This window comes from Amblyraja radiata, chromosome 15 (genome assembly GCF_010909765.2).
Source record: "Amblyraja radiata isolate CabotCenter1 chromosome 15, sAmbRad1.1.pri, whole genome shotgun sequence".
Classification (NCBI taxonomy): Eukaryota; Metazoa; Chordata; class Chondrichthyes; order Rajiformes; family Rajidae; genus Amblyraja; species Amblyraja radiata.
Window position 1 is genome coordinate 18,965,953 of NC_045970.1, and position 14,218 is coordinate 18,980,170.

Here is a 14,218-nt window from a genome sequence, read left to right on the forward strand (position 1 = left end):
CACCGCGCCACTGTGCCGTCTTGCATTTTGGAAAATATACCAACAATATAAAAAGAGCAAGAAAAAAAAGTTGGGCCAAAGGAGCTGTTTCACAGATCCATACAGCACGGAAACAGACGCTTCACCCCAACTTGCTTATGCTAACCAAGCTGTTCCATCTACACTAGTTTCACCTGCCCACATTCGTCCCATATGACTCAAAATCATTCCTGTCCATGTACCAGTCCAAATGTCTTATAAATGTTGTTATTCATTTGCCTCAACTACATCCTCTAGCAGCTCATTCCACATACCCACAACCCTATGTGTAAACATTTTGTCCCTATGATTCCTATTAAGTCCTTTCCCTCTCGCCGTAACCTCGTGTCCTCTGATTATTGATTCCCCTTCTCTGGGTAAAAGGCTGTGCATCTACTCTATCTATTCCCCTCATGATCTAAGATACCTGTATAAGATCACCTCTCATTCTAACTGCCTAACCTCTCCCTGTTGTTCAGGCCTGCAAGTATGGCAACATCCTTGTAAATCTTCTCTGCACTCTTTCCAGTTTAACAACATGTTTCCTATAGCAAGCTGACCAAAATTGAACACAATATCCCAAATATTGCCTCATCAACATGTTGTACAACTGTAACATGAAATCCCAACTTCTATACTCAATATCCTGACTGATGAAGGCCAATGTGCTGAAAACCTTCTTGACCCTATCTACCTGTGCTGCCATGTTTAAGGAAATATGTACCTGCACTCCTAGATCCCTCTTCTCCATAACACTCCCAAGAGCTATAAGTGCTGAACTATTTTCTGTCTCAATAGAAATGTTGACATTATAAAATAGAAATTAAAGGATAAATATTGCCCAGGATACCAAAACTCCATTGCTCTTTAAATTATACTGTTTACCTGAGAATGCTGGTGGGCCTTGGTTTAACTAGAAAACTAAGAAGGGAAAATTGTGAGAGGTACGTTAAAAATAAAATGAGAGGGTGTGGCAGAATTAATCAGAGGTGCTACAGAAGTATGATGTACTGCAAGGTTCAAAGTCTGGTTAGAGTAAAGGCACAAAATAATAGCTATTACACTGCTGGTATGTACCATAATTTCAGAACAGGCAGCAAATTTCAGAAGTTATAATAAAGTAGTAATCAAAATAATCACAAATTACACTACAACAGACAAAAAAAGGTAAGTTATTCACCTTCGTTGTCTATGGTAGGTAGACCAATAAAGGAAGAAGCACTGCTGGAACAGCTAATGGAATAAAACAGGGCAGTTAGGCTGTGGGCCGAGGAGCTTTATTCCAGTGTTTCGTGACCCAAGTCACAGAACTACATGAAATGTTCACATATTGTGTAAAAAAATTATATAAATCACCCCTGAAACTCGTCATGAACAAGACTTGCACATTTTTATTAAATTAGAGAAAAAACGGAAACATTTCGGGTATTTTTAGTCCAATCAAAGCACGTTTAACATTGAGTTGTATGCCAGTTGGCCAATCATGCGCTTTGTTTCAGGCTAGCACACATAATAGCTGAGAGGGCTTTTGCCTGTTGCCTGTTTTACTGGAGATTCCGATGAAGGTTCTTTGTCGTGGAAACTTGCAGCAGGGTAATTGAATTTAGTGAGAAAAGCATTAAGAAGTCTGAAAAATGTGCAGCTAAGTGGATAGAAGTGGAAGAAAGTCTTGAAAGCAAAGTCCCTGCTGAGATGCTGCAACAGGTCGGACCCAGCAAGTTGTGAAACTTTGTGAATCAACTCAAACTGAAAGGTAAGATCTAAAGTCTGAATTTATGAAAATTAATCTGTATGGACTTTAATTAATTTAATTGCACCCTTTATAATGTGAAAAAATGAGATTTGGAGGCTGTACATTCACTCATTCACTCATTCACCCACTCACTCATTCATTCCTTCATTCATCCACTCACTCATTCATTCCTTCATTCATTCTCTCACTCACTCACTCATTCATTCATTCATTCACTCATTCACTCACTCATTCACTCACATTCATTCATTCACTCATTCACTTATTCATTCATTCATGAAGTTGAGGGCCTAAACTATATGTATCAATAACAAGGTAAATTAAACATTTTCACTAATGCCAGCTTGTTGTCGAGTAATAAGTCTTAATCATCTAATCTCGGAGCTGCCTGCGATAACTTACCGGGAAAAGGTGCTCCGATCGCGGGGCCTATGTATTTAACATAGTGAAGCCGCGGACTCAATTAAAAAGCGGCCGATTCGCAAACGCTGGCGGGGGGGGGGGTGTATATAGTGCCGTCCGTAGCGGCCGTTTCCAGGAAAACGGAGGAATATATCTATCTGGAATATATATAGGTATAATAATATATATTATATATTCCAGATAGATATTCCAATATATATTATATATTCCAGATAGTAATATAGGTATAATAATATAATTATTATGACAGAGTGTCATAATATATTGTATTATATATATAATAATATATTATATTATTATTATATATATATTATATTATTATACCTATATTACTATCTGGAATATATATAGGTATAATAATATATAATATAATATTATTATACCTAAATATAATTTATTATACCTATATTACTATCTGGAATATATATAATATATTATATTATTATACCTATATTACTATCTGGAATATATATAGGTATAATGATATATAGTTTAAATGGACTGCAACACGGAAATAGGCTGCCCATCGTGTAATATGGGCATTGGCCACTAGATGGCGCTTACTTTCCCGATCTCATTTTCTAATTAGTTTAATTAATTAATGTGCAACTTTCGGCAATGACGAGTTATGACTTCCTTCTCAATTATATTTCATCTAAATCTGTGGAAAATTTCATGTAGTTTGGTGACTTGGGTCACGAAAACTGATTTCTAGACACATTTTTGATGCTCGGCCCACAGCCTAAGTGCAATGGGAAGGCAACTGTATAGTTGCCATTGCAACTGAATAAATGCCTGAAACTTCAGAGTGTCATAAAAAGATATTATCCTTGCTTGCCATTATTGCTCAACATCAACAGGCAACATCAATATCACCTTTTAAAGCCACAATATTCTTGCTATATACAGCATTAAAGATATTACACCTCACTATACAATGTATACGTTTTTTTTAAATTCAGTAACTCAATTACAACCTGAACAACCTTCTAGCCTTGAAATTCTCTTTATCGAGTATTTTACATCTCATCATATGTGGAGATGGTAGAGCTGAGATATAGTATATAGAGTATTAAAGATGAAGAAAAACTCACAAGAAACTTTTTCAAAAAATTGGTTAGGCTGCAAATGAGTACTACTTTAGTTCAAAAAACTGAAAATAGCAAGGATGTCAACACCCAATAGCCATCACACCACAGGGTTAGGGGAAAGAGATGGATTGCAATACTAAACTAAACAACTCAAACTGCCTTAATTGGCACACTGGGCTAAACAACACACTTGTGGCACAAAACCACAAGCTTCAATTACAGGGGTAAGAATGCTACCACTGAACGACTAACGATCTCAAATGTAAAATATTGTTTTATTAAATATATTATAGAATACTGTAAATAATGCATTTGCACATTCATCAACCGTAACCAAGCTGTTTTTCATTTACTTCCACAAAAAGATTTTCCATCTCTGTTCTGAAAACTTTTTTTATTAGTAAAATTCTCACATCTGAATAACAATTATGCAATTTCAAACACAAATCCACAATTCACATATATCAGTGTTAACTGCAGTAATTAAAATTGAATAATGTATTTTAGGAGGCATCATGGTTCAAATTAAGCATTAGAAGGTCATATGCATATTTCATATGATCATTAAATGGCAATATTGAAAATACCATGTGAGTCCACTACCAGCAAACACCATCATTGTTGTTCAAAATTTGCCAGCTTTATTTGACAAAACTTTACACTTCAATAAGAATCATTGATTGTGAAATAATCAGAATATAAAATAGCAAATAAATTAATGAGAAAAGTACAAATGGATAGTAATCTTGTTAGAATCTTGTTAAGCAAATAATGGAAAAGGTTCAGGTAAAGCATAACTGCCTATGGATAGAGTTAATTTTCTTCTTTTTATTGTAACTGGATTGAGTTAATTTTGTTGTGCTTATTCAACCTATATTAATCCAAGTTTTTTGCCTCTTACTTTGCCTCTTACTTCTCCTTATTCCATAACCTTTCACACCTGCAGCATGTTTACCCAAGAATATGTTCCAATTAATATTGCCAATACCTTCAGCATCCACAAAGTTCAAGATACATCTATTCTTATGACTCAATCTCTAGTCTCACCATGTTTGACCACCTAATTTCTTGAAAACTACGTATTCAAGGTGATATGTCATAGTAAATAAATGACTCCAAATGACAACTGACTGAAATTTACCTTTTCCGAAGTGTCCTGGTTACCAGTTAATTACAGTTCTGGGAAGAACTACATTGGAAGATGTATTTACAAAAATGCATGAGTGAAATATCATGCTGATGAACGACACCAAATCTCCTCTCCAGTTTCCAACATCATAATTCCCCAACCTTACTATTTCTACCTGTGCTTGTGCCACTGAAATCATCTCTTCATACTTTGACTCTATCTTGTCTCCCCTTGTCCATGCCTCTCCCACCCACATACCTATATCCGGGACTCTCACTTTAGCAACTTCCAATTCCTTGGCCCCTACCGCCTCTTCTCCACCATGGACATTTCGTCATGGACATTTCCATTCAGGGCCTCAGAGCCCTCCATTATGTCCTTTCACTGTGACAATAGTAAACCAATACCAATACACCAGAGACCAACCAGTTCACCAACTAATGCTCGCCTCCACCTGGCGGAACGCACAAACGTTCACCCCACCAACCTCCGCAACTAATATATCATTCTCCGGCATATCGGTTAGCTTCAACATGATCCCACCACTAGTCATCAAACCCCATCCACCTCTTTCTGCTTTCCAAAGACCATGCTCTCCATGTCGCCCTACTGCTCATCTCTCCACACCCAAATAATGCCCCTCCCCAGGCACTTTCCTCAGCAAGTGTACGAGGTGCAATACCTGTGACTGAAACTCCTCCGTCACCTCCATTCAGGAACATAAACAGCCCTTCCAAGTAAGACAAGGGTTTGGATGTATCTCCACCAATCTTGTCTATTGCATTAGGGGATCTCAATCTGGCCTCCTCTACTTTAGTGACACCAAGCATAAATGAGGCAACCATTTTGCTGGCCACCAGGCCCAGATGAAGCTCCTGATTGCCAGCCACTTTAATTCCTCTTCCAATTCCAACCTGTTTGTTCTCAGCCTCCTTCATTACTAGAGCATGGCCACATGCAAACCATAAGAACTGCATTTCATATTCTGTTTTGGTAGTCTCCAACCCAACAGCATAAATATCAGTCTGAAGAAGGGTCTCAACCCGAAACGTCACCCATTCCTTCTTTCCAGAGATGCTGCCTGTCCCGAGATGCTGAGTTACCAGCATTTTGTGTCTACCAGCATAAATATCTAATTTTCCAACTTTAGGTAAACCATCCTCTCTCTCTCTTTCTCATTTACCAGGTCCACTCACGGACAACTTTACTTTCACTCCCCCAGCCCCTCCCCCATCTCCATCATCCATTTTGTTTCCCTCCTTCACGTGCTGCTTGTGATCCCTACCTCCTCTGGGGCCTCTATTTCTTCCACAGCTCCCGACCTTGCCCATCTAGCCAACATCTATTTCTCTGACTACATTTCACTCCTCACCTTCCTTTCTTTTCAAATTCCACTACCTTCACCCCTTTGTCTCTTCTTGTTTCCTCCAACCTTTGTAACCATCTCAACCATTCCCTGTCCCCTTTGACTCACCTGTCAATCAATCCTTCCCTAACTGGATCCATCCATCACCTGCTAGCTCGTGCCCACCTTTTCCCATTATCACTTTCTAATTATCTCCCTCTACTCCAGACACAAAGAAGAATCCTGACCCGACACGATGATGTCTGAACCATTAATTCCTCTAGCAGTTTGTTTTGGTTTGAAAAATGCTTATTTTATTAAGGTGGAAAACACAACAAAACAATAATAATGTTACACCAACTAGTTATTTTAATTTGAATCCATTTGAAAATATTTTTGTGTTCCTTAGCAGGACTCTTATTTATCAACACATGTCTCTTGTAGTCATGCAGCACCAACCATGCCTACCAAGACAGCCAAAAAAGCTACTTCCATTTGCCCAGAAAGATATTGTTTCTCCATTCTCTCATCATAACTGAACTCTTTATTCCTTCCAACATCCTGATGAATCCCCCCTGCACCCTCTCCAGTGCTATTCGTTCCTTCTATATCTTGGTGACCAATAGTGCATGCAGTACTTTAGCTGAGATCTGACCAAGATTCTATAAAGTTGGAGCCCAGTCTCCCTATATCTGTATTTAATGTCACTATCCCATTTGCCTTCCAACCACATTGTCTTCATGTATTATCTTGTGCGATATATGACTATGGACTGTTCTGGTTGCACTGCAGACTTCAGAGATTTTCGCACTAGTATTGTGGTGACAAATGTATTGATTTTTTGCTTATTATCTATTATTTATAAAGTGTATTATGTTTGCAGGCCTGTTATGATACTGCAAGTAAGAATTTAATTGCACCATTACCGGTAAATATGACAATTAAACTCATCCGGCTCTGGATCTTCCTTCAAGGTTCGATATTCTCTGAGGTGCTTCTGTTCCTCAAAACTTCCTAAAACCCAAACATTCCCTGTGTATTTTCCCAGCCAATTTAGTTATCCCAATCAATGTCACCTCCCATTTAAACTCATTCTGCAAGTTTTCAGCCCATTGCACCAACATCAATATCTCTCTCCAGCCTAAGACTACCTTCCACACTATTAATGATTGTGTTAATCTTCATGCCATCCGTGAAAATATTGATCTTGCCTCCCACATCCAGGTCATTCACATATATTACAAACAACAACAAACAACAAGGATCCTACCATTCATTCTTGTGGGAGGCCACTAGTCACAAAACATCCAATTGCAAAAACAACCCTCTATCATCATCCTCTTGAGTCTTATTGCCAAGCTAATTTTAGATCCAGTTCGCCAACTTGTCCTGGATCATACAGGTCCTAACTATTTCAACCAGTCTCCAGTGGAGGACTTTGTCAAAGCCTCTAAAGTCCACGTAAATAACATCTAATGCTCCTTCCTCATCGATACTTTGTTACCTCTTCAAACAATTCAAATTGGTCAGACTGGATCTGCTCCTGACAATGTCATGTTGGGTGTAATAATAGGGTCATAAAACCGACTAAGGAATGCAACAATTTAATGCTTGTGAGTGGTTTCATTTACATCAATTGAATATCTGTTGATAAAACTTTAGTTCTCATTACAAATGTTTTTCGATACATTGTCAAGATATGTCAAGTGAAAAGTTAATTTAAATTATTTACATTGTTTATGCTCTTAATTCGTTTAACCAAGATAAATCAGGCAGTTGTATTAGTGAATTTCTATGGGGGTGTGGCTGCAAAACACACGCACATGCACACGTACAGAAATTGCAAATTATAGTAAGCCACTACAAAAATTATATTATCTCAAATGTGAGACTTGTTGATTCAAAATTCTGTGGTTTCAAGAAAATGTTCCAACATGTTCCCTGAAACAACCTGTTAGTACTGGGTTGGATTATTGCGTTATTATTTGTGGACAAGCACAGATGCCTCGCATATTTCTTTACTCTGGATTCAATGTCAGCACTATTGCTATGTTGCTAGTCAGATCTCTTAAGCAGAGTCATTTGTCAATGAAGGAAGGTATCTTTGGAAAGTTTAATAATCTTTATTGGTCCCTTCACATTTATCTCTTGTACAATTTCACATTTTATTTAGTTGTATTTAGTTTCAAGTGATTTTATTATTTATAACAAAATATTAATTATATTGTACAAAGTTGCTTATAGAATAACTTTAAGTCTCATGCAGAGATAATACAAGTTAGACCACGAATAAACACAATTCAAAACTCTGATCAGTGTTTAAGGATAGACGGCTGGTCCTGGAGAGGATGTGAAAGAGATTTAATAGAATGATTTCTGAGATATATGTTATGCAACATAGTACATAGAACAGTACAGCATAAGAACGGGTCCCTCGGACCATAATGGTTGTGCCGAACATGATGCCAAGTTAAGCTGATCTCATGCCCGTACATGATCCATATCCCTCAGTTCCCTGCACTACCATGTGCCTTTCAAAAAGTCTCTTAAACGCCACTGTCGTATCTGGCAGTGCATTCCAGGCCCCCAGCGTAAAAAACTTGTCCGCACTCTATTAAACTTTCCCCCTCTCATCTTATGTCCTCTTGTGGTGGACATTTCCACCCTGAGAAAAAAGGTTCTGAGTGTCCACCCTATCCATGCCTCTCATAATGTTATTTCAACCAAGAGGTTAGGCCAAATAAGTTGGGAATGTCCTTCTTGGACCAAGACAACTGTGGGAAGGTTCCAACAGATGGGTTCAAAATTATGATTGATTAGATAGGATAAAATGGGGGGGGGTAATGGACAGAAACTGTTCCTAAATGGATAGTTTAAGGACAAAGGATTACAAATTTCAAATTCAAAATTCAAGCCAATGAAGAGGACAGAAGCTGAAGGAGGTGCAGTATGGTGTAATGAGAAATATTGTTATCCAGGGAACTGTTATAATATTAAACTTGTGCCTGCAAATGTGATTTCTGTACAATCATTCAGGGCTTTCGGAAGGAATAGGTACAAGAAAAAAAACTGTAGGGCTACAGAGAAAGATCTAGGGAATGGGTGTAAATATATTGTTTTACAAAGAATCTGCATAAACTTTATGGGCTGAATGGCCTTGTTTGCTATAAATAAGTTCTAATTTGTCATGCTCTTCTTCCATAGTCACACAAATATTTTATTCTGCAAATGCACACTGCTTCAAATTCAGCATGTCTCTTACCAATTTTCACAAATACACCAGAGAATGCACCTTTACAGATGTATCACAGCTTGATATGTCACCCGAATATCACAAAAAATTGCAGAGTTGTGAATGTAACCCTGTCCATCAAAGAAAGCAGCCTCCCCTCCATCGACATTGTCTACACATCCCGCCTGGGGAAAGCAGCAATATAATATACCACACCCCCTGGATATTCTATTTTCTTTCCACTCCAATTGGGTAGAAGATACAAAAACTTGAAAGCATGTGCTACCAGATTGAAGAACAGCTTTTCCTGCTGTAATCATACTTTTGAAAAGACCTCTCATGATGAATTCTTGATGTTGTAATGTACCTTGTTGCAACCCTTGCATTTTTTACCTGCACTTTGTCTGCAGCTGAAACACTGCATTCTTTTTTCCTTTTTCTCGCAGTACCTTGATGTTCTTATGTATGTTATAACTCGCCTGCAAACCACTCAAGGTTTTTCCACTATATCATGGTACACATGATCATAATAAACCTGTAAATTAATTAATTTCTCTTGAAATTAACTTCACTAAAGAGGCAGATTATCATGATTGTTAATGAGAACTTATTCCATGCAAATTTACTGTCTTCTTTCCACCTTCACAATAGTTACTGTATTTCAAAAAACACCTAATTATCTCTAAAATGTTCTTTGGATAGCTTGATGGAGACACATAAACTGCTGTATGATTTCAAGTTTTTTATTTATCACATCCCAGTATAGCAGTATCAAAACTGTTTATTTCAGAAAAGCACTATTCAAGACTGACAATTTTTTATAAAAGAACTGTTCTACAAAAATGTAACTTTTTTATACTAAGCTGTTCCCATACATGGGTCTATTAAAAAAATCTGAAAGAGCAACAGAAAATGATTGAAATATTCAAAATGTCAGTGGGCATCTCTGGAAAGAAGTGATTGTTCCCTGAAGCAATGTCTGAAGAAGGATCTCGACCCGAAACGTCACCCATTCCTTCTCTCCAGAGATGCTGCCTGTCTAAGTTACTCCAGCATTTTGTGTCTACCTTATAACCATATAACAATAACCATATAACAATTACAGCACAGAAACAGGCCATCTCGGCCCTACAAGTCCGTGCCGAACAACTTTTTTCCCTTAATCCCGAGTGCAGGCAGGTGGGACTAAGGGAAAAAAGTTGTTCGGCACGGACTTGTAGGGCCAAGATGGCCTGTTTCCGTGCTGTAATTGTTATATGGTTATTGTTATATGGTTATAAGGTAGACACAAAATGCTGGAGTAACTTAGCGGGACAGGCAGCATCTCTGGGGAGAAGGAATGGGTGACGTTTCGGGTCGAGATCCTTCTTCAGACATTGTTTCATGACATTCCACGCAGATTCATTCCACGCAGATACTGCCTAGCCTGTTATTTCCTGTTTTTGGGGGGGGGTTTCTTCCCTATTAACCTTTTCGTCCCTATAGTACGACTAAATTTACATTTAAAAAAAAATAGTTTTACAAGTAGGACAAACATAATTTCATACAATTCTTAGAAAATCTAGATGACATTTCTCCCTTAAAATTATTTGCTCCCCACCATGAAAATTGTTCATATATATTGCACCAAATTAATCCTGGTAAATAAAATGATAAATTTTACATATTCATTAAGAATTTGGAGACTGATTAAAGCCTTGCGCCATTGATAGCATAAAAAATACAAACAATTCAAAAAGAATACATTCACATGTGAAACTAAAACAAAGCTTAAAGTATAGAGATGATTTACAGACGGGAACAAAAATAAAAACATTGATCAAATGAGCAAGGATCCATGTTAACATAAAGGATATAATAGCTTTGGAGACAGTCCAAAATAGATTCAGAGACACGAGAAAATGTGATACCAGAAATTTGTGCAAGACACAAAGTGCTGGAATAACTCAACAGGTGTATAAAAGGGTCCTGACCCAAAACATTGTCCATTCCCTCCACAAATGTTGCCTGACCTGCTGAGTTCTTCCAGCACTTTACACTTTGCCAAAAGAGGTCGGAGTCAAGATTTAGTCAATAGTTAAGAGAGTCAAGTGTTTTATTGTCAAATTCCCAAAACAGAACAATGAAATTGTTACTTGGAGCAGCATAACAGATATGTAAACAGAGTACTATGTAAACATCATAACACCAACAACAACAAAGTTCAGTATATATACTGAACAATATATATATAATACCCTTAATTCTATGTAGTTCAGAGCTTATGTGGATGTTTTAGTGTTTAATGATTGTAGTTATGATTTGTAGGTAAGAAGCTGCTTCTGAACCTTGATATTAGTTTCCAAGCTCCTATACCTTCTTCCCGAAGGCAGGAGTGAAATGAGCGTGTGGCCAGGGTGGTGTTGGTCCCTGATGATGATGGCTGTCTTTTTGAGGTAGCGACTCCTATAGATCCTTCGATTTTGGGGAGGCCAGTACCCGTGAAGGACTGGGCAGTGTTCACTTTTTACATTCTTCTTCGTTCCTGGCTATTTGTGTTGCCGAACCGGACCATGATGCAACTAGTCAATATGCTCTCTACTGTACACCGGCTACAGTCATGAGTATAGAGTGGGTAGAGTAGGGTCCGAATAAACAGCCTTCAGGTGCTTCTGTGCTGATAGTCATCGAGGAGGAAGTGTTGTTGCCAATTAATTTTGATTGTAGTCTGTTGATAAGGAAGTCAAGAATACAATTGCAGAAAAATGCATAGAGACCCAGTTCCGTGAGCTTCAGAACCGGTTTGGAGGTGATGATTGTGTTGAACGTCGCTGTAGTCCATGAACAACAGCCGGATTTAAGTGTTTTTATTGTAAACATTCTTTGGAGTTTTGAAAAATGACTGATGATCTTATTAAAGTAAATATGATCCTTAAGGAACAACAACAAATTGACGTTGAGATGTTTCAACGAAGGTATCTCAAACAAGAGGAAATAATTACAAGATTAGAAAGTGATAATTTAAAACTGAATTGCGTCAATCTTCTTGCAGAGGATGGTGGATCTCTGGATTTTCCTATCCCGGGGGGTTGTAGTTGCATTGTAGTTCAACGTCGGTCAGCGCCATAGGTGACCGCTATTTGTATACATTGTGTATGCTAGCAAAGAATCTCATTGTGCCTAGTCACATGTGACAATAATGTATTCCTATTCCTAAAGCAAGTGTTGTTGGGGACATTTAAGAGGAAGTATTTAAGAAAGAACTGCAGATGCTGGAAAAAATCAAAGGTAGACAAAAATGCTGGAGAAACTCAGCGGATGAGGCAGCATCTATGGAGCAAAGGAATAGGTGACGTTTCGAGTCGAGACCCTTCTTCAGACCGAAGAAAGTCTCGACCCAAAACGTCACCTATTCCTCCGCTCCATAGATGCTGCCTCACCAGCTGAGTTTCTCCAGAATTTTTGTCTACCTTTAAGAGGAAGTAGCTCATTTCTGAAAGATCAGAGAATTGGGGGTTATGGGGAACAGAAGAGAAGACGAGGCCTGTCATGATTATATTCAATGGCAGGGTGTGCATAAGAGGCCAAGTTTCCAATTCCTGTTCCTATTTTCCTGCCATTATAGACTATTAAGCATTGTCTTTCATCATGACTAATCTGCAAGTAATGGCAAAATCTGTTATAAGAACAGGGATGTGTAATTCTTGAGATCAGCAACTAAGTCACTTTTGTAGAATAGTTCATATGACTGATCTTTCTATTACAGGCACGATTTGTATTATACAGAATGTCTGCACAATTACAAATTTTAAAAAAATCTTATTCTGATCAGAAGACTAGGCACAATAAGTTCAATTGTCACTAATTCATCGATTCTCAAATATGTAGCAGGTATGTTGAAAAATTCAGTTCATAAACATGACACCACGTTAGATGTTTTTAAAGTAGCGATCCCAAGGAGACAAACCAATTTGATAAGACGGTATCTTTTTTACTTGTACTGTAACACTTAAAAAAAGAATTTATTGATACAATTTACAAAGTTTATACATCATCGGACCAATATTTATTAACGGCATGGAGAGCTAATAAATAATACTCTATGAAATCTCAGGTGTATGCGATTAGAGGAAACGAAAATGGAAATGACAATTGTTTCCGAAACTTACAAGGTAATCCAAACATCTACTTTGAAACATTAAATACGAATTGTTTTAAACCTGATATGCTGATGTTTAGAAGTTTTACTCAACAACGCCGCTAAATTAAACTTCGTGAGAACGGCCTTTGAACCCGGCGCACCTCAAACCTAATGTGTCTCATTTGATAGGAAGGAGACCAGATTCCCAGCATCAATTCACTCATGTCGTTAATTATTCTCAGGGATAAAAAACAAACCCGCTTCCGAAAGGATTAAATGTTCAGGATTGCAGAGCATTGAAAAGGAAACAGAGAAAGACCCGGGTCTGGGATAAGTTGAAAGAGGGGAAATAGGGAGGGAAAGCAATTAAAAAATGCCTTAAACTACAGGTCTTCAGACTGCAAATGCAAATGGTTGGAATTGCGTGAGGGAATGCCACTCACCGACTCCATATTTTTCTTTTTTGGTTGGGACCCAACGCGTCATTGTTGTGGTTTAAACTTCCTCAACTTCAGCCTTTTTCCAGCCTTCCTCATTTGTCCTGAAAACTCCAGGCCGCCATTTTCCACGGGAGGAGAAAGAAAGTTCCAGTCATGTGTCTCGAGCGTCACCGGTCGTGCAACTGGCGGCGGCGGCGGCGGGCGGGCGAGGGAGAGAGAGAGCGCGAGCGAGCAGCCGGCAAGTTTCCAAAAAAACTTCTCCTGGGCGAAGTCACCGCCTCCCACGACAACATCATCAATTCACAGTACGTTCCCTGCCGCCTGGGAATTGTAACATTTACTTTGTTCCTCTTCAATCACAACAAGCCAACTTCCAGTGGTGGGGCGCTGGCTGCCCGCAGACACAGCGGAGGGAAGGTTAAGGATCCGATCGGTCTAATGCTGGATTTTTTTCTTCTTCAGATAGTTCAAATCCCTTTTTTTTGTGATAATCTAGGTTGAGATTTAGGTGCGGTTGTTTTATTTAAATTATGAAAAACAGCTGAGTTGAGAAGAATACGAACATTAAAAAATACTCCATTAATTAATGTGTTCCTTCATTAAAGGAAACAGTCGTGTGTACATCATTTCCAGATATTGGAAATCTTCAACAAAACAGAAAATACTG

At 38.2% G+C, this 14,218-nt stretch overlaps 1 protein-coding gene across 1 annotated transcript in view; it reads right to left on the minus strand.

Annotated features, from left to right (window-relative positions):
• LOC116981051 (dedicator of cytokinesis protein 1) overlaps positions 1-13,868 on the minus strand; it is a 413,994-nt gene extending 400,126 nt beyond the window's left edge. Inside the window, exon 1 of the mRNA XM_033033698.1 lies at positions 13,555-13,868. Within this exon, the coding sequence (XP_032889589.1) occupies positions 13,555-13,597 (43 nt within the window). The 5' untranslated portion in view covers positions 13,598-13,868. The remainder of the gene's footprint in view (positions 1-13,554) is intronic.
• Between the last annotated feature and the right edge of the window lie 350 nt (positions 13,869-14,218).